The sequence below is a fragment of the Cotesia typhae genome, unplaced genomic scaffold (genome assembly GCF_013202065.1).
Source record: "Cotesia typhae breed Kobodo isofemale line unplaced genomic scaffold, CoteBio_Ctyphae contig_83, whole genome shotgun sequence".
Lineage (NCBI taxonomy): Eukaryota > Metazoa > Arthropoda > Insecta > Hymenoptera > Braconidae > Cotesia > Cotesia typhae.
The window spans coordinates 2,578,084-2,599,783 of record NW_027423769.1 but is presented as its reverse complement, the minus strand read 5'-3'; the positions used below and the strand labels follow the sequence as shown (position 1 = coordinate 2,599,783).

Sequence of the window (21,700 nt, the reverse complement as noted above, 5' to 3'; positions counted from 1 at the left end):
AGTTATTTCTCCATTTGTCTTCATTTATGTCTCCGGAATTTTATTTTATTTTATTTAATGAAGAAATTGAGTTTTAATATGTTACGGCTATCATCAAAAAGAAATCACTACTTGCTAATGATACTGGCTAATGATCACTATCAGCTATCAGCTATCAGCTAGTTAATGTCAATCACGACTACAGTTGTGTGGTGTGCTATCAAAGATAACTAAGGAAGGGCAGGAAAATGTTCCTGCTTCCAGTCAGTATAAATAATTCAATCTTACAAGTTCGATTCATTTTCACAATAACCTTGCTATGATACGTTTGATGTTTGTTCTTGCGGTTGTCGGGTCCGCTTTATCTTTGCAGTGCAACCCGTGGACATGCAATGGTGCTCAGCATACTATGTGCAGATATCGAGTAAGTTTGTTGTTTCTGTATTCTGTTTTTGATAGGGAAAATTATGATTTCGGTACCGCTTTGTTAATTGATTTGGGGAATAGAGTTTTTGACGAAAATTTATCAATTTAACCAACGATTAAGACACTCAGTAACGTTAGTTATTTACAAAAATAATTTTATTCTTAAATCAAGAATATTTCTCTTGAATAAAAAAATTTTTTTTTATATACTAATTAATATTTACTATGACTAATATTGAAAACATAAAAAATTAACTTGTTTCAAGATTACAACTCTTGAATTAAGAACATTATTTTCTAGAGTTTGATCATCTAGTTTTGCAGGAAATTTCTTGAATCAAGGAAAATTCACTCAAGTTATAGTTAGATCACATACACACATACTATACCGGTATAGATTACCTAGTTCATTGGCTATCATTAGTAATTAAATTTTTTTCATAATCATTATCGAATATTTAATTAATTTATTAATCATATCTTATGATCTTATGTTGTAACGATGACTCAAACTTTGAAAAGAAATTATCATCTGTTCCCTAATGTTTGATTAGTTTTTAACAACAATAATTAAAAGAAATTCTGATAATTACATATATAAGTCTCCAAAACTCAAACATTTATTTCTAGTATCCCCGAAATTGTATTGTTGCTGTCTTAAATCAGCTTAATTTTAGTATAAGAGAAGAAAAAAGAAAGAATAGAATATCCTAAATGTTATTTATATTATTCAAAATAAATTCGACGTGTCCAATAAAAATTGATAAACAAGGCAATAACAGCTTATCAGTATTTTTGATTAGATTTGGTAATCAAACATCATTAGAACTTTCAACAGAGACAAAAATGTGAACAATTTATTTTGAAGAATTGTTGAAATATTGAAATTTTCTCATTAAAACTTTGAATGTAAATTAACACTTAGGATTTTTTTACAATTGAGATGTACAATAATCTAAACGTTAGTCAGAATGGCCTGCAGCGACCTGCGGTAAAGTACAATCGAGTTCTTTGACCAGGGACGAAATAAGTGAAGTTCTTCAAGTTCATAATGACAAGCGGGCATTTGTGGCAAGCGGTGCCGAAAGGCGTGGAAGTGCTGGCCCTCAACCCGGTGGAGAAATCCCGCCCCTGGTGTGGGACAATGAACTGGCAGAAATTGCTCAAAGGTGGGCTAATCAGTGCCAATTTGGTCATGACTTATGTCGTAATGTTGGTGAGTATCTATTAAGCTAAATTATGACTTTAAACTTTTAACAAATCATTTTTAAAATTGCAGATCGCTTTCAAGTCGGACAAAACGTCGCAAAAATGATGCATAGTTGGAATGAATTTGTTAGCTTGTCCCAATTGGTGCAATATTGGTACGACGAAGTGCAGAATTTTAATAGGAATTACATTCGCAATTTTCAATGGCAATCTTGGCCACAAATTGGTCATTATACTCAGCTTGTTTGGGGAAGTACTAGGACGATTGGTTGTGGATTCATCAGGTACAAAGATTGGTTCTGGTACACCACTTACTTAGTTTGCAACTATGGACCTACTGGAAATCGGATCGGTCAACATGTTTACTGAAGTTTTTCATGGTTTTATGATTTTTATGATTTTATACTTATTTTCTATGCCCTGATTAAAAAAAAGAATTCAAACCGATTGACAATGTTAATTTTCCATAAGATAAAGAATTCAAAAGTATTTAAAGTATTCAGAAGTATTGGAAAGAATTCAAATTTCGTTATTTCCAATACTTTTTAATTCATTTTTTTAATCAGGGTGATCTGTGATCAAATGAAAGAACTTTTTTTAATGACAATATAAAATTATTAATAATTAATTAAAATAAAATGTGTTCTTACATGTCTACCGATGTATCTCAAAAATATAAATTTTTTTGATACACGAAAAAAATTTTTTTTATCGAAAAATTGTGAAGCGTAAGAAAAAATCATTACTAAATTTTTTAGTAAATATTAATCATTGAAAAAAATATTTTATCGGTACAAATTGCTTTGTATATCATAAAAATTCAAAAATGAAAAATAATTCTCGATAAATCCATCATTTTTTCCTTATTTTAATAACTCAACCATTAAATTGCTTTTTCCTTATTAGTCATACGTAATTTGGAGCAATAAATTGTACTATTATCATCCGCTATCACAGGTAAATAGAAAGAACTAACTTTTCCTCGTTACACATGGTATAAATAATTATCTAAACAGTGCAAGTTTGTAAATACTATTAAACATCATGACAATTTACGTTTTTTTTATCTTCATCGTCGCACTTTCAACGAGCGCTCAATAATGCTATCCAAGTGGCTGCAACGGTGAGGAAAATTCATGGTGCAAGTATCCAGTAAGTTGATTTTTCTGTTGTTGATGATAAATAAAATTTCTGAGCATTTGATTTACTTCACAGTCGACAGAGCCTTCGCCAAACTGTGGAGAAGTTGAATCAATGACTTTGAGCCAACAAGAAAAAGACGAAATCTTGAAAGCTCACAACGATAGAAGAGCATGGGTAGCAAACGGCGAAGTGGAAGGACAACCTGCTGGAATAATTCCACCTTTGCAGTGGGATGAAGAGTTGGCTGAACTTGCTCTAAAATGGGCTCTTCAGTGCGAAATCGGGCATGATAAATGTCGTTATGTTGGTAAGAAATCTTGGACATTAATCGTATTTAATTAATTTTTTGGTTCATTTAATGAATTGATGATCATTGCAATTTGATTCTACAGATCGCTTCTCCGTTGGCCAAAATATGATGTGGAGAGCAGATAGTTCAGGGTACAACCAAAACTTGACTGACATGACTGACGGGTGGTTCAGTGAACATGTGAATTTTGACGGTTCTAGGGTTGGAGCGTTCGTATGGCAAGATCAGCCGCAAATTGGGCATTACACTCAGCTAATTTGGGGTGCTACTACTCATGTAGGTTGCGGAGTCGTCAGATACTTCAAAGACAACTGGTACAGCACGTACTTCTTGTGTGATTATGGACCTCATGGAAATGTCATTGGCTGGCCCGTTTATCAAACTATATAATTTTAATAAGGAATTTTTGAGTTTTCAGAGTTCAAATCATCGCAATCATTGATATTTTGGAATTTTATTGGTCGTATAAGAATTTTGTATTGTCATTTTTTGGTGTAAAAAGAAATTTAATAAAAAACTTCATTTTCCGCATAAATTTGAATTATTTTTCCCGGATTGATTGCAGAGAAAAGTGCTATTCTTTATTTTGAAATTAAAGTGACAAAAAAAATAGTAATAAATTTTCAATAACGACATAAATTGAAAAAAAAATAAAAAATAAAAGAATATGGATAAAAATTGACGATAATTGTAGAAATTTCGCAATGTTAATGACTTTTTGATTAATTTTTTTCAGATCAAAATATCATTGAAATAGCCAATCAGCTGTATAAACTTCTATCGTGAGAATCATTGACCTCATTTACTCAAGTCGTCTACTCCAATATTTACTTTTAAATGTATACATGGTGTATTGTGAAACAATTAAGCACCACGTAATCTACTTTTCATCCATTTGTCAATATTTGAATGTAATGATCATGGATAATAATAAAATTATTTGTTTTTTTTCTTTCAAATCAAATATATTATAATTTTCAGAGTTTTTATTTTATTTCACAGTGATTATTGACAAAAATATATAAATTTTAAATAGAAATAATTTTCACAAGACCGAAAAAAAAAAATTAAAACAAATAAAGAAATTGATTGGTTAGAAATTAATTAGTTGGATAAAGAGGTTGACCAAAAACATTTCCACCTGGTCCATAGTTGCATATCAATCTAGTGTTGTACCAGTCATTAGAAGGGTCTCTGTACTTGACAAGACCGCAACCTACGTACTGAGTATCAGCCCAAACTAATTGAGTGTAGTGGACGATTTTTGGTTTCGATTGGTTGGGCATGTCATTTACGCGGCTACTGTCGAAATTACTGGCCTCGTCGGTCCACTGATTGAACATTCCGGGGACATCTTTTTCGTACTCATTGCTTTTTGAAGAAAATGCTATGTTCTGATTGACAGTGAAGCGAGCTAAATAAATTTCAATAGCAATTTTTAGTAAATTTCGCAAAAGCAATCGATTATAGTTTTTAATATTTAGAAAAGGTTTTCTTATTTACTGGTATCATCACAAGCAGAATGACCGTTTTGACATTGATCAGCCCAAACTTGAGCTATTGTAGCTAGTTCGTCGTCCCACTCTAGAGGAGGAATATTACCGGCTGGTTGAGGTCCAGGATTTCCACGAGTTTCTTCACCATTTGCCACCTTTTGCCGGTATTCATTGTGTGCTTGGATGATTGCTTTCTTTTCTTCTTCGGTCAGATAGTTAACTTGCAATTGATTGCAGTTGCTAAAGTCGTTGGCCTGGTTTGATGTTGATTGGTTAAAAATATTAGAACAATCATTTATGATGAATGATGAGAATGAGTGACAGTCAATTAGCTTTAGCAATGATTAATAGATACTCACATCGTACAAACAAAGAGTATGTTGGAGCCCCTGGCAAGTGTCAGGTTCGCAAACATACTCAGCTTTAGCACCTTCGATTGAACAGTAGAGATGTGCGAAGATTCAAAACTTTGAATAAAATACTACCGATTAAAATTTTGATTTCAATTTCTGTGACCTACCACATGATTATTTGGGACAAAATAATGTACACAGGTTGCGGCATCATAAGATTCCTGGAGGTCAAAAGATGATACAATATTTATTTACAGATTTAGCTGTAAATAATAATATAACATTATTGTTACCTTGAATTTGTATTTACTTGTAATAAAAGAATAATTTTAAAAACATACGTGATAAATCTTAAAATGATAATTACAGCAAAACGGATAATAATTCTTAAGCTATCTACAATGCATGTTATGTCAACTAAATCAAATACTTTTATATAATACTTCAATCCTCGTTGGTATGACCTTGGATAATAAGAGAGATTAAATTTTGCAATTAAAAAAAAAAATAAAGAAAAACGTGACAAAAAGAAACTTTGTGATTCATTGTTTTTTAAATTTTTTCATCAAGTCGCATATTCTTATCTGGCTGATTATGATTTTACAAGTATAAAAGTATGCTTTAATAACAATCGAATTGAGTGAATAATTAAATTCGGTACGATGAAGATTGTTCTACTGATTTGGTTAGCTATGATTATTAAATGTAATGAAGGGAAAAGATGGAAAGATTGTTATCCCAGATCATGTAAAGGTGAAAGACATACATTATGTGAATATGAGGTAAAGAAAAAAATTTATTAGATATGTTATTTTGTCGAATTAAAATAGTTTTCATTCTAATGACTGAAAATCTCAAAAGAAAAATTATATTGATGAACTTCAGATTAAAAAAAAAAAATTTACTTGAAAAAACATTGTCTATTTTTAACCTGAACTTCATTAATATTTGCGAATTATCAATCTGAATGCAGAAAATTGTAGAAAAATTTTAATTAGCACTTTTTTAACGGAATTATCCGATTAGGAATTTCAAAGAGGGCCTGAATGCAACAGCGTAATTACAAATATCGTAACAGATGAAGAGAAACAAGAAATTTTAGACACTCATAACACGTTACGAAACAAAGTAGCTAGAGGACTCGAAACACACGGAAGTCCAGGCCCGCAACCAGGTGGAGTTCTTAAGGCACTTAAGTGGGATAAAATGTTGGCTAGAATAGCTCAGGCGTGGGCTAATCAGTGTCTACTTATGCACGACCCATGTCGGGATGTCAGTAAGTTTGGGATTCCCATTTTTCTTGCTATTATTTGAAAATTCCGTGGACAATTTTGAAGTAATTCCGAATAAATTTATCAATTATTCTATTACATTGATTAATCTTTTCAGAGCGCTTCAGCGTTGGTCAGAATATTGGTTACACTGGGAATAACACTAGATTTTTCGACAAGTTATCAGTGCTCATTACAAATTGGTACGATGAAGTTGTCGATTTTCCCAATTATATGGTTAAAAATTACCGGCCGACAGAATTTCCAGTTATTGGTCATTACACCGCTATTGTATGGGGTAATACTACGAAAGTTGGTTGTGGTCTTGTTCGGCATTTTACTAAGAGTTCTATGTACAGAACACATTTGGTATGCAACTACGGACCTAGAGGTAATTGGGTGGATGACCCGGTTTATCAGACAAATAACGAGTGAAACTGGCTACATCCGAGGGAAAAACGTTTCGGTGTCACTATTTTGTAAAAAACTTTCAAGTACAGAAAAAAGGTTTAATAAACCTTTCTTTATTCAATTTTTCCTTTTTTCCTTATTGATGAAATATTTGATTACAGTAACAATAAAATAAATCAATCAACATTTGGGTTGAATGAAATTGTGTAATATATTATTTCCGTATTTTTATTGAAAGTATATAACAGGATGAATTACCGTAAACATAATGACAACTCAACAGCTATAAAGACATCAGAAATATCGAGCTGGTATCTGTATCCCAAGACTTGGTCATTCAAAATGACCATTTCGCTGAGCCTATACACAGCTCCAAATAGAAAAGAGGCTACCTATTGTCCGGCAGAAAACTCATCGGTCTTTCTACTATAAAATTGGATCACGCCATTGTCCACTTTCGGCATCCCGCTGTTTCTTCTTCCTACTGTTGATGATACCATTTAGTATAACATTGAATTTAAAAGTTATTTATTACTTTCATTTGATTCTCATCATCACTTTCATCTGCGCTAAGTCTTCTAAGGGGAAGGTCGAGTTTTGATGTGATTTTTGGAATCCTTCATCCGTCATATTTCATAAGATAAGTATATTTATGATTCAGAATTATATGAAGACATTTAGTTTTTTAATATCAATACCATGAAGTGACTAAATACCAAAAAATAAATACTAACTACATGCTCATCCTAGTCCAGGTGGGCTGCAAGCGTAAAAATTCTCCGTCACCATTGTTACACATTTTAGCCCCTGATACAATTTCAGTGCTGTCATAACTGTTAACTGCTGCTAGATGAAAAGTGTTTAGCGCATCGTCAGGCTCTAGGGAATTGATGTAATATTATAGATGTATTTATTGAAGAAATCTTTGTGTATCATATATAATGTAATGTAGTTTTCTTTGAGCCGAAACTTATGAAAGTACACCGAATCAAAAAGACGGAGTCCCGCCGCGGATCTATAGATCAAAGATTGACGATCGTTAATAATAAACGCACGCCAGGAGTTTTCCCGTTTTCTATTCAAGTCCTTTTCGTGTTAAGGATGACTAAAGTTATATGTGTATTCTTTTTTCAAGTATTTAGAGAAAACAAGCTATAAAATTATTTTGGCCTTTTTATAAATAAATAAATAGCAATTTTTCAATTTGAATTTATAAATGTTGACCCCTCGAAATTAATTGTACTAGTTTCGATCGGTGTGACTGTGGACAATTGGGAATCCTTTTTGTAGACATCTTACATGTCAGAAAAATTCATCAAGAACTAAGTAAAGATTTTTCTTGTTTTGGTCCGTTCAAATTGATCATATTAGTCATCTATCGCTGTGAAAAACTCGAAATCTCTCTCCCAATCTTTTGCATGTTTTAAAATTTTATTCTTCATCAGAAAAATACTCAAATTTTCGGTACTTTTTTCTATTTTTCAATAATATTGTCGTGATAAATTTTTGATTAACCTTGTAACAACGTTTCCTTAATGGAGAATCGATCAAAATATTTAGCAAACGTACTAATAACTTAAAAGTCGATGACTTAGATCTAATCCAAGCTTAGCGACGGTTTACGCCGGTAATCCCCCGAGTAAACGATCGTTTACGGCAAACTAAGATGTATCAGGTCCATGACAGTCGGCGCGAATGGGGAAGAATAAGATGAAAAGAATTCCGTTCAAGCGAGACAGAGCATCCAGGTCTGAGTTTTATATTGGTATAAGTCGTATATCTGTCGACCAGTAGGAGGGTGTCAGCAAGAATTGTTAGGCTCGACGAATACATCAGCAGGATCTCAAAACCCCAGGGCTACTGTATACGATCATGAGTGTGAGAATTTTTTTATGTTTGCATACATCATCGAATTTAATGTTGATGGATCTGTGTTTTGTGTTCACAAATTTTTAACACTTTTGTAAAAGTGAACCCTTTTATCTATCAAGTTTTTCAAACTACTACACAGAAAAAAAAAATTTGTTGAATGAAGTAAAAAATAATTTTGAAGAATTTCATCTTTTTGATTTGAGGAAAAAAAATTTCTTAAACTAATTTTTTTTTTTCAGTGTAGCAAAGAGTATTAAAAATTTTAGTTTCCTCACACTCATGAATACGTTAAATATATTCTGTTAGAATCCCTTTTAGAAACACCCCGCGCACGGCCCACCGCAAAATCGACCATAACATTCATAAGCAAGCCCTCGAAAAAAATCTCTCCTGAGTAAAAAAGGCTGATAGGGGATATAGATCGCCCTTTTTCTCTTTTTACCAGTATCCATATACTATAGTATAGTACATACTACAGCAATTCCCATAGATTGGGGTTAGCTGTGTATGTAATGCGAAAACGCACCCCTAAGCGTGTGTCGCATAATTGAAGAGGGGAAACCACGATACCCTCATCTGGTAGTAGTTTAAGGGCTGGTCGATTGAAGGAGATCAAGAGAGTAGGAAACCGTCGCCATGTTTGATTTAATCGAGAGGAAAATGGTGGCTGCGGGAAGCATCCGTTTTATCCATCATCCTGCTCTCTGTCTTTTATCCCCAGTCGCGGTTTTTCTACATTTCCGCCGGTAATAAATTCTCCTTGCCTATTACTGAATTATAAGAGCATCCGTCACTATTTTATTTTACATTAAATGATTAAAAATTGAAACCGCATGAATCCAAAGTTACATATATAAATTCTTTATTTTGTTTAAAAAATACATGATATTTTAGTTCCATCAATCGAACTTTCATTAAATCTTTTTCTTTCTGTACACATATTTACAACTATATACAATTAAAAATTGCCTCAATAAACATAGACATTAAATGTTTATCAAAAATACTATAATTTATCCCTGATTTGATAAATATTGAAAGGCAAAAATTCCGGTTTTGTTTGTACACATTTATACACTATAAAATAATTTAATTTTCAGATCAATAGACTAATACTTAACAATTTACATATTGCAGATGAGGTTTGTCCTCAAATGGAGGTTAAGGGGAATAGAAGTAAGGCGACAGCAAAGAGGGATGTCCAAAAGCTCCTATGTGAGGAAGGGTGAATGGTCCGCGGTTATCGTGAGTCCTTGTGTGTTTTTTGAGATGATCTTTTCTACCAAACCGTTTTCCGCAGATGAGACATGCGTGAGGCCTCAGACCAGTGTGGATCCTTTTGTGCCGTGTCAGTTCTTCGTTTCTCGTGAATTTTTTTCCGCATGAGTCGCATTCGAAGGGCCTTTCACCTAAATTAGAAAAAAAGGAGTTAGTAAATCTAACAATTGATTCATTTCTTAATTTTTAAACTGATTTATTCTTTATTTTTTTGAAAGATTAGATTTGTAGAAGTTAATGATCAAGAAACTAACCAGTATGGATCCTGACATGTCCTCGAAGCTGGCCATTGTTGCTAAAAGCAACATTGCAATGTTCACAGCGAAATTTTTTCGGTCTGAGTTTCTTCATTTGTTTAGCAGCGATATCTTGCTGATGAATCAATCTGACAGCTTCTTCCACTGAAGGATAGTGACCGGGGTAGTAAATCGGCGACTGAAGAAGGTTGACAGCGTCATAGGACATGAACTGTCCAGCTCCTAGTCCTGACAAGTAATCCGTGGATATTGGCGTATATGTAGGCGTAAACGCGGAATTTGGTGAGGCTATTGAAGGACAAGAGTCACAAGGCGAATTGGTCCGGTCAGTTCGCTCGATTGATCCTTCAAAGGTGGTCAAATCCCTTGAAGAGTTGAACACAAAGTTCGATAACATGTCTAAGCTGCCGTTTGGCGAATCGTCACCCCGCGATGAAACACTTTTGTTTTCTTCCTCGTATTCACTTTTTATGTTGGCACTCAAATCCGCGTCGTCGAATTTGGAGAGAGATTCCGAGTCGACACTGTCCCAAGGACGGAAGAAATTTGCCTTTACACTGCACATTTTTTAGTTTTGATTGTTATTTATTGAACACTCACTTTGTTGAGGTTTCTTTTCACTCACGGAACTGACACGTTCACTCTCAACACCGGCGTGCTACTGTTTACCTAAGGGCTTCATAGGGCTGGTTATATAGCCACCAAAAAGGCCGGGACTTTTGGAAGGGGATGCGTGCCCACCCCTGCACTCTGATTGGGGCGTCTACAGACCTACTGTGGTTGATGACTTAGGGTCGGGGTGCGTCATCAAAAAAAGGCCTGCTGTAGGCATACGCCGCTTTTTGGAGGAGCATCGATTGTGGTTTCAAGGGGGAATATAAACTTGTTTTTGTTATTTTGTGGTGGATAATATTTACATAACGAAAAATTAGGTCTATGTTTGCTGTCTTTTATAATAATCCAGATTATGAACTAACAAAAATCTGTAGTTTTTAGAAAAAAAAATTTTTTTTAATAGTTGTCAAAAATAAATAATTATGTATTTGTTTTTAAGTTTGCAATCTCAGTTTCCTTAAAATTCACAAGAAAAAAATATTTATAAATTTTTAAGTCGTTGATTCTTGATTGGAATGATTAATATTTATTATAAAAATGAATTTTGAATTGAAAATTGAGAAAAAAATACTTCTATCAAGAAAATATGTCCAAAACTCAAATATTCTTGAGAATATGTGATTGAAATAATTTTTAATTCATTCAAGTGACTTTCATGAAACATTTGTTTGTTTGCTTGCTCATTTCAATGGCAGCATAGACTAATATTATTTTTTCAAAAAACTAATATACATCAATGGTTTATTTTAACAAATTTATGCACTAAAAAAAACGAAAAATTCAAGATATAAAAGCAATAAAATTCTTAATTTAATTGAATTTTACTTGATTCAAAACAATCTAATTTTTCAAGATGATTTTTATGTTTAAGATTTTTTCTCTTGGATAAAATTATATTTTTTATCAATTTATAAATTCAAATGTTAATTAATTAAAACCAACTCCGTTTAATAAATAAAATGAATACTGCCCTTCAATCTCAACATAAAAAAAGAGCCGATTACAATAACGAAAACTGAAAATATAAAACAATTTGAAACTAACGTTCATTTTCGATTAATCTAAAAATTGTAAATTGGATTGACCCCAGGAGAAGGAGGAGGCAGTATAGCTCGAACGAAGGGACACTTAGATCTATCAATAGAATCGAGTGGACTCTATTTTCTCATAGACATTATATTACATACATATACATAGAAACATATATATTGAAGGGAGAAAGCATACACCGTTAAAAGATGAAACGAAATGAAACTTAGACGGGTAGAATTGTTCGATAGCAGGAGGGTAGTTTCGCTCGAAGTGTTACAATAAATCAACAGGACTAGGGGCTCCACCCCCGCATTGAGTATACAAGCCCCTGCAGAAAACCTTTTCGTGCAACCGATCCCCATACACGGCACATGACACGGGGCTCCATTCTCCATTCACTCTATACTACTGCTCTTTTGCATTGTATTGTGTCTCTAAAGTGCCCGCGGCTTTTCCGACGGAAAATCTACTCCTTTATCCTTTATCCTCTACGCCTTTTCATATATATACTCTCTTTATATAATATTTTATATTTTATACACAAACATTCTTCAAGATATACAAATATACAAATACATATTATACTTTAAGTTGATTCATTTTTTTTCCAACCAAAGATTTCTTCATATTTTTTATGCTAATGTCTTATATTATTTTTTTTTACTATCGCCATTATTAATCTTCGAAAAAATAGGAAAAATTTTTTATGAAAATAATACAGAAGTCTAACACGAGATTGATTAATTTTTTCATTAAAAAAGTAATTGCACGTGGTTGTTTTTTATCAAAAAAATTTTAATAAAATGAATTGGCTGTCGAGAATAATTTGCTCTCTTTATAATTTTTTTTTACTCTATCCAGAACATTGTTTTTTTTTTTTGAGAGAGAGAAAAATAATAGAAGTATTCATTGAATTTGTTGGAGAATAAAATATTTAGTATGTATGAATACGGGCAATTTGTGTCAATAAAAAATTTTTCGTGAAATGTTTGTTGTCCCCACGAATTATTGTGTATCTCAGAAAAGGGGCAAGTGTCATGTCACTGGATGATCGATCAGGACACAAGAATCAGAACACGAACACAGTCGCGTGATCCATCTCCCGATCGCTTTATCTGTCAGAAATTTGAGTGGTTTCTACTGTAACTGAAAGAAGTTTTGACCAATAAATTTTTTAAACTACCGTAAACTTTTATTGTTATCATTTTTATAAATTCGACGTTGTGTTTTTATTGAAACTTTTATGGTTACTTATTTCAATACTTGTAGAGAATTCTTTCATTTGATATTATTTAGGAAAATATATACTGTCAAATAATACTTCAAAAGTATGACAAATTTGTCTAGAATTTGGAATTTATGCTGCAATTTTTAAATCTTGGTGGGAAAATAAATATTTTATTTTTTATTGTAAACTATAGAAAATTACGTTAATTATTTTCAAATTTTTTAGTATAATTCAAAATGTCTTAGTCGGTCAAAATTGTAAAAAAACAATTTTAGCAAAAAAAAAAAAAAAATAATAAACAAACAAGCCCAAGAAAAATCGAGATTTTCTTGATAAATCTTGTGTTAAGAGGTGAAACCAACCTCTAGGAGATTGGATGCCCACGCCCCATCGGAAAGCCTTCGTATCGCACGCTCCCCTCGAGTGTATATAGTACCAACACTTACATAAATTCAAATATACATATACGAAGCAGAATATTGAAGAGGAAGAGAGCGTAGTAGATTTCTAGGGGTAAAGTTCGACAGCGAAGTTGGTGACGTAAACCTTGGATACCAGTGGGTTAGGGCGCGTTGTAGCAAACCCTATGAAGGCTCACGGTTCGTATCCTTCTGTCGTCCTTATCGGGTGTCTTCTGTCTCTGTCTTCGGTTATTTCCTCCCATCCACATCTGACATCTCAGTCTCGAGCTTTATTCAACTCGGTAAATTCACGTGCACCCAAAAGCCATCAACCATCAGCCTTGGGGTGCGTAGAGGCGATGGTAGGTTTTGTCAGGAGGTCAAAATCCCTGGTACGGGTTTTAGGGCTCGGAGCTGCTTATGTTTCTGCTGCTACTGCTGTTGCATTTATAGGATCCACCCTCGAAAAATTCATCGAGTGCAACCACACACAGTACGCAGTTGACGCCCCTCTCATGGCGGGGCCAAATTTTATTATTCTCCTTCCGAGCGAGTGAACCCATGGTTAAAACCGTGTACGTGCCATCATCTCATGAAAGATTTCATGATTTATATCGTGAGATGAACGTACATATTGTACTTATATATTGCCTGGTGTCATTGTGGCTTTCTGACAAAAAAAAAATTTTTTTTTTTCAATAAATTGTTCAGAATTTATTATGTTTTTGGGTTTTTCAATTACGTTTGTAGAGCGTTGGATTTTAATGGATATTTTTTTTTTATAAATTATAAATATTTGAATTTTTTCAACTGCAGAAAAAACTACCAAAATTTTACAAGTGATGTAGAAGTTAACCGACGTTTTTAAGTTTTTGATTTTTTTTTTTTAAATCATTTAATTAGTACTACAAAATATTTTTTAAAAATTGCACGTGTAGTTTTTCAAATTTTTTACAGAAAAAAATTTTTTTTGTGATAATTTTTTTAATAAAATATTGATAAAAATTTTTCGATTTATCGAATATGACCGAAAACAAGATAAAAAATATTTTCCATGTAATTTAAAATCCAAACTTGAAACATGTAATTTTGAATGAAAAAAATGAAAAATTTTTCTAAATTAATAAAAAAAAAATAAAAAATGGTAATAAAACCCAACAAAACTCCGAGAACGTTTCCCTTTACACACTTCGGGTGTTATAAAACCACAGTTGTCCATTAATCAAAGCGCGTTTTTTCCAAATGAGTGATCATGACAAGAGCGGGATGACACTGAGTGGATCTCTTGACTATGAAGCTGAGACCAGACGTTAACCAGAGACCAGATGGCCCGTGCCGTGGAAGTTCAGATCCAAGGTATGAGCGATCATTGATCAAGAGTATGGATTTCGACGCGTGGATGTCTTTTTCTTACTCAACTTAAACTTCGATATACACCTTTAGCTAATCCAAAGAACTACCCAAATCGTTTAACTTCTTAGGACCTTCCACCTTCCAAAGGATCTTTTCTTCTTCTCCCACTCGGACTTCTTGATCATTCATTCAGCCACTTCTAGTTGAGTGTTCTCCAGCAGGTCTCTTTTCATTTAATTTGAGTAACGTAAACGTTTGTAGATAAATAGTCCCACATAGACTCATCTGGTTTCTGGTTTCTGGTTTATGGTCTTATGTATGTTAGCCATTGTATCATGCATTATGGTGTGCGGTGTGTGAGCACATTGTCCTCAGCTCTTGTTGTGGTGTCGTCCTCGCCACCTTTTACAGCCACCGAAAACGTTCTCGCTTTTACATTGTGCTTCGATTATATTTATCTCTAAAGAAGAATAAGAATAAGAGGATTGTCATTTTTAAGTTTTACTTACATTTCTTTTATTCTTTGGCTTCTTTGTAGATCAGGTGAGTTTTATGTACTTTAACTTCACTTTACATTCACTATTTTTTATTAACAGTTTGATCAAACTTTTGAGTTTGCATAAAAAAAAAAAAAAACAAAAACACCCGGTGAAAAAAATTATTAGCAAAGCTTAAAAATAATTAGTAAAGTTTTGAATTGATTTTGTAAATTGTAGCTATTATATAAAATTTCAACTTACTTAAACGAAAAAAAATAACCATTTGGAAAACATGTTTTTCTTTTATACAAAATATATTTATCAACGAAACTCGATAAATGGAAATAGATAGAGTAGCTGGGATATTAAGAACTATCGTGCCGAATCGCGATTTGATACGCAACATCCAGCATCCTAATATAACTTTTATGTGTTAAGTTTATAACGTACCCCAGGTAGATCATTTTAAACGCGTGAGTATTTATTAAACATAAACCGAGTGGTTGAAGGTGAATAGATTCAGGAAATAATCCATGGTATTTAGTGCAGCTCAACAGACTTTTTGTGTGCATTATATATTTATAAGATATAAGTAGATATAGGTAATATTTTTAAAAAACCGTGGCTAATTATACTCGAGTGCTTTTCTTCACCCGGTGGTCATAGATTTTTACATCTTACTTATTGTGTCATCTGAAAATTATTATGTATCTTGACAATTATTATTTAATTGTTATTTATCAAGTCTTTAACCAAAATTGAAGCAATTTTATAATAATTTAGAAAAAATTACTAAATATTTATAATAAATTTTTACATACAAGTTAATTTAAAAAAATGTAATTTATTTACATTTTTATTAATTTTTAAAAATTAAATTGAATAATTTTTACATTTGTTCAATTTAAAAAAAAAATCGAATCCAAAAATTAAAGATTGAATTTCAAAATGATGACAGTACCTAGCAAGAACTTAAATTCAATTGTAATTTTTATAGATGATACATATTTATTATTATAATGAAAAAAAAAAAATTCTTTCAAGTCACGATTTTCAAGAAGGTGTTGAAGAGATATTTTATATCGACGATTATGATTCACGCGTCTTTTTCCGTGAAAGAAGCAAATGTTATAAAATAAAAAAAAGAAATAACAACAACCCCAGAATAATGAAAAACCATGAGAGTGTAAAGCTTATAAGCAGGGGAATATTGTCCATGAGTGAGTTGCAAAGGTGCCGACAAATCGTCGCCGACAATAGAAAACCGTGGATTACATTCAGTGGAGAGACCCTTGGGGTCCACGTCAACAAGGACTGTCCACAACCCACTTCAAAAGTTGCCGATATCCAATGTGTTTATTTAGTTAACGTCAAATTTACTCCAGAAAAGTTATATATATCTACCGAAATATCAAAAGGCGGTACATTTCATGGCCTGTCTTCACGTATTTGTATTAGGGAAATCCACTCGATTGCCGTACCAGGGCGTGGCTCGTGATCCCATTGTGACATTTTGACTTTTTAGAAGACTATGACTACCAGAGTACTTTTGCTTGGATTATATATACTGTGCGGACCAAAAACTACAAACAACAGGGTATACAACAACAACAAATAGCACTCACCAGACAGCTAGGCGACTTCGGGACTAGATGATGTCTTTTGGAAGTATTCGGCTCCTTTTCAATTTTATTCAAGATTTCTTCAAGAGTAGAGCTGGATTGTAAAGAGCACAGTTACACCCTCGAGCTCCGGTCGATGTTTCATCTGAAATTTCGAAGAATAATCAGCTAACTTTGTTTATAATTCTTGGATTTTGTTGATTAATTCTGTTGATTTAAAATTAGTAATTTTATAATTTATTGATCAGTTCATTTTCAATAAATAAATAAAATTATTCAATGATGATGTAGAGACTTACTAATTTTTTGAGCTACACTAATTTTTATTTATTGAAGAATCACTTCTAATCTTCAATTCTGACTTGATCAGCAATGTCATTGTCGTATTAATTAAATGATATTAAAATTAACCGACATTCAACAATTTTCGATTTTTTTTATTAATTAAATTAGAACAAAAAAAAATATATTTTTTTTATTTTTTTGCAACAATTTTTTTAATAAAAAAAATTCTTAAAATTTTTAAATGTCGGCTAATTTGATTTTCAAATTAATTAATTAGTTATATTGTCACAAAATCACCACACAAAAATTTCACAAAACTATTCAACGAAATATAATGAAAAGTACAAATAATATATTTTTTTTTTTTTTTCAATAAACATGTCCATTTAATTAAAGTAATTAAAAAATTCTCTAAAATTTGACAAATTTGTGGCTCCAATTAAAAAAAAAATCAAATAGCTTCGAAAATATTAAAACAATGTAAAAAAATGAATTTAAAAATTTATAAGAAATTCTCAGATTGACTTTTATAATTTTTTTTTTGGTTGAAAATACAAAAATTGAAACATATCAAATTTCTGCTGTATTAAATATAAAAAATGTCCAAAAAAATAATGACAGACAAATTTATAAAACTAATGCTAAAATTGTAACAATTGTTTCCTAATATTGAATTTAGATAAAAAAAAAAATATTATTTGTTATTTTCAGAATCATTTCAATTAAAAATTTAAATAATTTATAATTTTTATACCGAAAAACAAAGTTATTATTTATCAAAAATAATTCCGAGCACGCGAAAAATATAAAATACCCGTAATAGAATCAGATATCATAACCCCGCGATTTGCGCGAAATTCCGAATAGATTTTAAATGTAAAAAAAATTACGCTCGACCGAAATTATTATCTCAAAATGATTAAAAAGCATTGTTTTAATTATTTATAACTAAATTTAATATAAAAAATCCGTATAAATATGTTAAATCATAAATTTACTTGGACGATAATCTATTGCGTACTTAGGAATTGGCTTCTGACGCCATATTGGATGATTCGGTAAATTAGTCGGCTAGAAATTTAAAATGGCTGAAATGGCGCGAAAGCTTTATTATTCAAATTCTTTAAAACAATGAATTTCCCGAAAAGTATTTTTTGATAAATTAATTTTAGAAACTGCAATAATTATAAATTTTTAATAATAACAATAAATAATTGTTGTAGATCTACAATTAAAATTGAAATCTAACTTACCTATTAAAACTTACAGTTGGTAAGGTAAATTTCTGATTAAAAAAGCAGTCAGCTGATTGAGTAAATAAATGTGTTTGATATTGTTTAGATCAAACTAAATTGTTTTTATAATAAATAAAAAATGTTGTTCAATATAGAAATTTTTATTTTATAATATTGAATATGAATTCTAAGAAATTAATTTTTAATTTTGTGTCATCGAGGTTAAAAATTATTTTTAATAACAACACTTGTAAAAATGTAAAGTGAGTAAAAATTTTTTTAACAAATTAATTACAATAAAAAAATCCTTCTAAAAATTTTCACTTGTAATTTTTATTAATTTCCACACGTACTATTTTGATATTAAAATAAAAATAAAAACTTGTAAAATGTCTGCTAATGTCACTATCATAAAAAATAATGACATTTAAAATTAATTTTGAATAAAATTTCCAGATGTAACTACATTTTTGAAAGGAACTACTCATCAGAAACAGAAGATCTGAAGGAATACAAAATTCCAGTAGAGAACATAAGAAACTTCAGTATAATAGCTCATGTAGATCACGGAAAAAGCACCCTAGCTGACAGGCTTCTAGAAATAACCGGGGCAATTCGCCGTAATTCCGGCGCCCAGGTATTAGACAAACTCCAGGTGGAAAAAGACCGCGGAATAACTGTAAAAGCCCAGACAGTTTCATTAAAATACACCTACAATGGGACTGAGTATCTTCTGAACCTAATTGACACTCCCGGGCACGTGGATTTTGCAACTGAAGTCCACAGATCTTTAGCAGCTTGCCAGGGAGTCATTTTACTTGTAGATGCAAATGACGGCGTCCAAGCGCAGACTGTTGCGAATTTTTACCTGGCGTTCGGCCGCGACCTGGTGATAATTCCTGTAATCAACAAAATAGACTTAAAAAACGCAAACCCTGACCGGGTTGTAAAACAACTAAGAACTTTGTTCGACATCGAGAGTGAGGAAGTCTTGAAGATTTCTGCTAAGCAGGGCACCAATGTGGACAAAGTTCTTGAGACAATTGTCGAGAAAATTCCTCCTCCACCAGTCTCTCGCGAGAACTCGTTTCGGGCGTTGATTTTTGACAGCTGGTACGATCGGTACAAAGGTGCGATTGCTTTGATTTATGTTTCTGATGGATCTCTGTCCATGAGACAGACTCTCACTTCTGTTCACACCGGAAAGTCTTACGAAGTCAAGAACTTGATGCTTCTCAGGCCGGAAGAAGAATATGTCAAGACTCTGTAATTTAATTTTTGTTAATTATTTTATTTTATTGTAATTTTTCAAAAGATTAATTTTTTGATGATATAGTTTTGCAGGACAAGTCGGCTGTATCTCTTGCAATATGAGAACTACCAAAGAAGCTCATATTGGTGACACTCTTCATTTGAAAAATCATCCAGTTGAGCCGCTGGTTGGCTTCAGTCCTCCAAAAGCTATGGTCTTTGCTGGTATCTATCCTATGGACCAGTCCCAGCATGTTGCGTTGAGAAGTGCTATTGAAAAACTCGTACTGAATGACAGTGCTGTCAGTTTGTCTCTCGAGTCTAGGTAAATTTTGTTATTCTAGTGTTAAAATATTTATTTTGGGTATTTTGTTTTTAATATTTTAATCTATCAGTCCAGCACTGGGTCCAGGATGGCGACTAGGTTTCTTAGGATTACTTCACATGGAAGTATTTTGCCAGCGACTTGAACAAGAGCATGAAGCCGCTCCAATAATAACAGCTCCCAGTGTTACGTATAAAGCTAAAATTCATGGAAAACAAAATTTAAAAGAGTATGGTACTGATGAAATTTATTTCAATAATCCGAGTAAGTTTCCATCTTCTCAAATTGTTACTGAATATTTTGAGCCTATGGTACTTGGAACTATCATTACACCTGGTATGTAATTTTTTTTTTAGAATTTTTTTAATATTTTTTTTTTTTTTATTTAATTAATTAATTTATGAATTTAGCGGAATATCTAGGCGGTGTTATGAGTTTGTGCTTGGAAAAAAGAGGAGTTGAACAATTGACCAAGTATATTGATAAAGATAGATTAATGCTGCAATTTATTTTACCTTTAAACGAAATAATAATTGATTTTCATGATGCATTAAAGTCATTGAGCTCTGGTTACGCTAGTTTTGATTATGAAGATAATGGTTATCAAAGAACAGATATTGTCAAGGTATTAATATTTAATTTTAAAATTTTAATTATATTATTCAGTAAATTTAACAATTTATCATTTTTTCAGCTGGATGTTTTACTCAATGGGCGTTTGATTGAAGAATTGAGCACGATTGTCCACGCATCAAGAGCTACTGAAGTCGCCAAACGAATGGGTACTAAATTATTAGACATTATACCAAGGCAACAATTTTTAGTTGCAATTCAGGTGGCTGTTGGAGGCAAGGTATTAGCGAGAGAAAATGTCAAGCCGTATAGAAAGGATGTAACTGGTAAATTGGTAAGTTTTTTATTTTTTATATTTTATTTTATATTAATTTAAATAAAGATTTTCGCGCTAAATAATTTTGTTTTTGTTTAAAGAAATCCGGCGGAGATGTATTAAGGAGGAAAAAACTTTTGAATCAACAGAATGAAGGGAAGAAAAGATTAAGAATGGTTGGGAATATAAGTTTGCCAAGAGAGACATTTATTGATGTTTTGAAACGATAAAAAAAAATAAATATTATTAATTATTTTCATGTTTTAATTTTTTGTAAAAATCTTAGTAATTTTTTTTTTTTTCCTTAATCAAAACTGTAATTAAAAATAGTATTAAATTTTTAGATTTAAAAACTCCACGCGTCAATTTAAATTTTGGCGCATGCGCAGAAAAGCTGACATGCGCAGTAGGTTTGGCGCAAGATGACTTGCAGTTTTTACTGCGTAACGTCACAGTATTTGCAGTCTCCCGCCTATTCATTTCGTCCGTCCAAGCGCTATACAAATAATACAATAATTCATTTAATTTTTCAATTACAGTCACTCATTAATTAAAAATAAGCTTATTACTAGGTCATGAACGATTGAAAATAATAAATCCCGGGAATTAGTCGAAAGTAAACGTAAAAAAATGAATAAAATTCTCGGCCAGCTTTACTTCCGTGTTTAACCGCCATATTTTTTGCTGTTAGAATACTCGTTTGCAAAAATAATATTATAAAAGTTAGAATCTTATCAAAATTATTATCACATTTTAATTTTCGCGGTTTAATTATTTATTCGATCCGTAAATTTTGTCCGGTTATCGCGTATTTTTTTTTTTATCAATTTAATATTTTTTTAAAAGTCATTCGGAATACAAAATGGCGGCAGTCGGCACAGTAGAGATAGTTTTTATGGCGCTAATGTCGTGTTTTCGGGTTTTCGGGTTTCGGTGTGTTGTCGGTTGTCGTCTTCAACGTTTTGAATCTCAACAATGTC

At 32.0% G+C, this 21,700-nt stretch overlaps 6 protein-coding genes across 8 annotated transcripts; 4 read left to right on the top strand and 2 right to left on the bottom strand.

Annotated features, from left to right (window-relative positions):
- Nucleotides 1-284: 284 nt before the first annotated feature.
- Nucleotides 285-2,633, top strand: LOC141533224 (venom allergen 5-like). 2 transcript variants are annotated; one of them, XM_074251976.1, is made up of 4 exons: nt 285-403; nt 1,372-1,621; nt 1,685-1,994; nt 2,521-2,633. In XM_074251976.1, the coding sequence occupies exons 1-3, from the start codon at nt 299-301 to the stop codon at nt 1,981-1,983; spliced, it is 654 nt and encodes a 217-aa protein (XP_074108077.1). In that variant the 5' UTR covers nt 285-298; the 3' UTR covers nt 1,984-1,994; nt 2,521-2,633. The 2 variants fall into 2 exon arrangements, with proteins under 2 accessions (XP_074108077.1, XP_074108076.1); XM_074251975.1 differs by lacking the exon at nt 2,521-2,633 and having other exon boundaries at nt 1,685-2,205.
- On the top strand, nt 2,606-3,600 carry LOC141533225 (venom allergen 5-like). Of its 2 annotated transcripts, XM_074251979.1 has the most exons (4): nt 2,632-2,766; nt 2,830-3,064; nt 3,150-3,198; nt 3,268-3,600. In XM_074251979.1, the coding sequence occupies exons 2-4, from the start codon at nt 2,869-2,871 to the stop codon at nt 3,455-3,457; spliced, it is 435 nt and encodes a 144-aa protein (XP_074108080.1). In that variant the 5' UTR covers nt 2,632-2,766; nt 2,830-2,868; the 3' UTR covers nt 3,458-3,600. The 2 variants fall into 2 exon arrangements, with proteins under 2 accessions (XP_074108078.1, XP_074108080.1); XM_074251977.1 differs by having other exon boundaries at nt 2,606-2,766; nt 3,150-3,600.
- Nucleotides 3,601-4,021: 421 nt separating this feature from the next.
- On the bottom strand, nt 4,022-4,978 carry LOC141533399 (venom allergen 5-like). Its single transcript, XM_074252273.1, has 3 exons — nt 4,934-4,978; nt 4,571-4,817; nt 4,022-4,481 (listed from the first exon to the last, which is right to left on the bottom strand). Exons 1-3 carry the CDS (start codon nt 4,976-4,978, stop codon nt 4,168-4,170), a joined length of 606 nt encoding a protein of 201 aa, XP_074108374.1. The 3' UTR covers nt 4,022-4,167.
- A 563-nt stretch (nt 4,979-5,541) lies between these two features.
- LOC141533223 (venom allergen 5-like) lies at nt 5,542-6,800 on the top strand. Its single transcript, XM_074251974.1, has 3 exons — nt 5,542-5,698; nt 5,943-6,192; nt 6,306-6,800. The coding sequence occupies exons 1-3, from the start codon at nt 5,579-5,581 to the stop codon at nt 6,620-6,622; spliced, it is 687 nt and encodes a 228-aa protein (XP_074108075.1). The 5' UTR covers nt 5,542-5,578; the 3' UTR covers nt 6,623-6,800.
- Nucleotides 6,801-8,123: 1,323 nt separating this feature from the next.
- Nucleotides 8,124-11,071, bottom strand: LOC141533156 (uncharacterized). The gene is made up of 2 exons (XM_074251864.1): nt 10,003-11,071; nt 8,124-9,879 (listed from the first exon to the last, which is right to left on the bottom strand). Exons 1-2 carry the CDS (start codon nt 10,568-10,570, stop codon nt 9,632-9,634), a joined length of 816 nt encoding a protein of 271 aa, XP_074107965.1. The 5' UTR covers nt 10,571-11,071; the 3' UTR covers nt 8,124-9,631.
- A 7,280-nt stretch (nt 11,072-18,351) lies between these two features.
- Nucleotides 18,352-20,975, top strand: Waw (Translation factor waclaw). The gene is made up of 7 exons (XM_074251834.1): nt 18,352-18,518; nt 18,712-19,521; nt 19,592-19,831; nt 19,902-20,167; nt 20,242-20,456; nt 20,526-20,738; nt 20,822-20,975. Exons 1-7 carry the CDS (start codon nt 18,436-18,438, stop codon nt 20,948-20,950), a joined length of 1,956 nt encoding a protein of 651 aa, XP_074107935.1. The 5' UTR covers nt 18,352-18,435; the 3' UTR covers nt 20,951-20,975.
- Nucleotides 20,976-21,700: the final 725 nt, after the last annotated feature.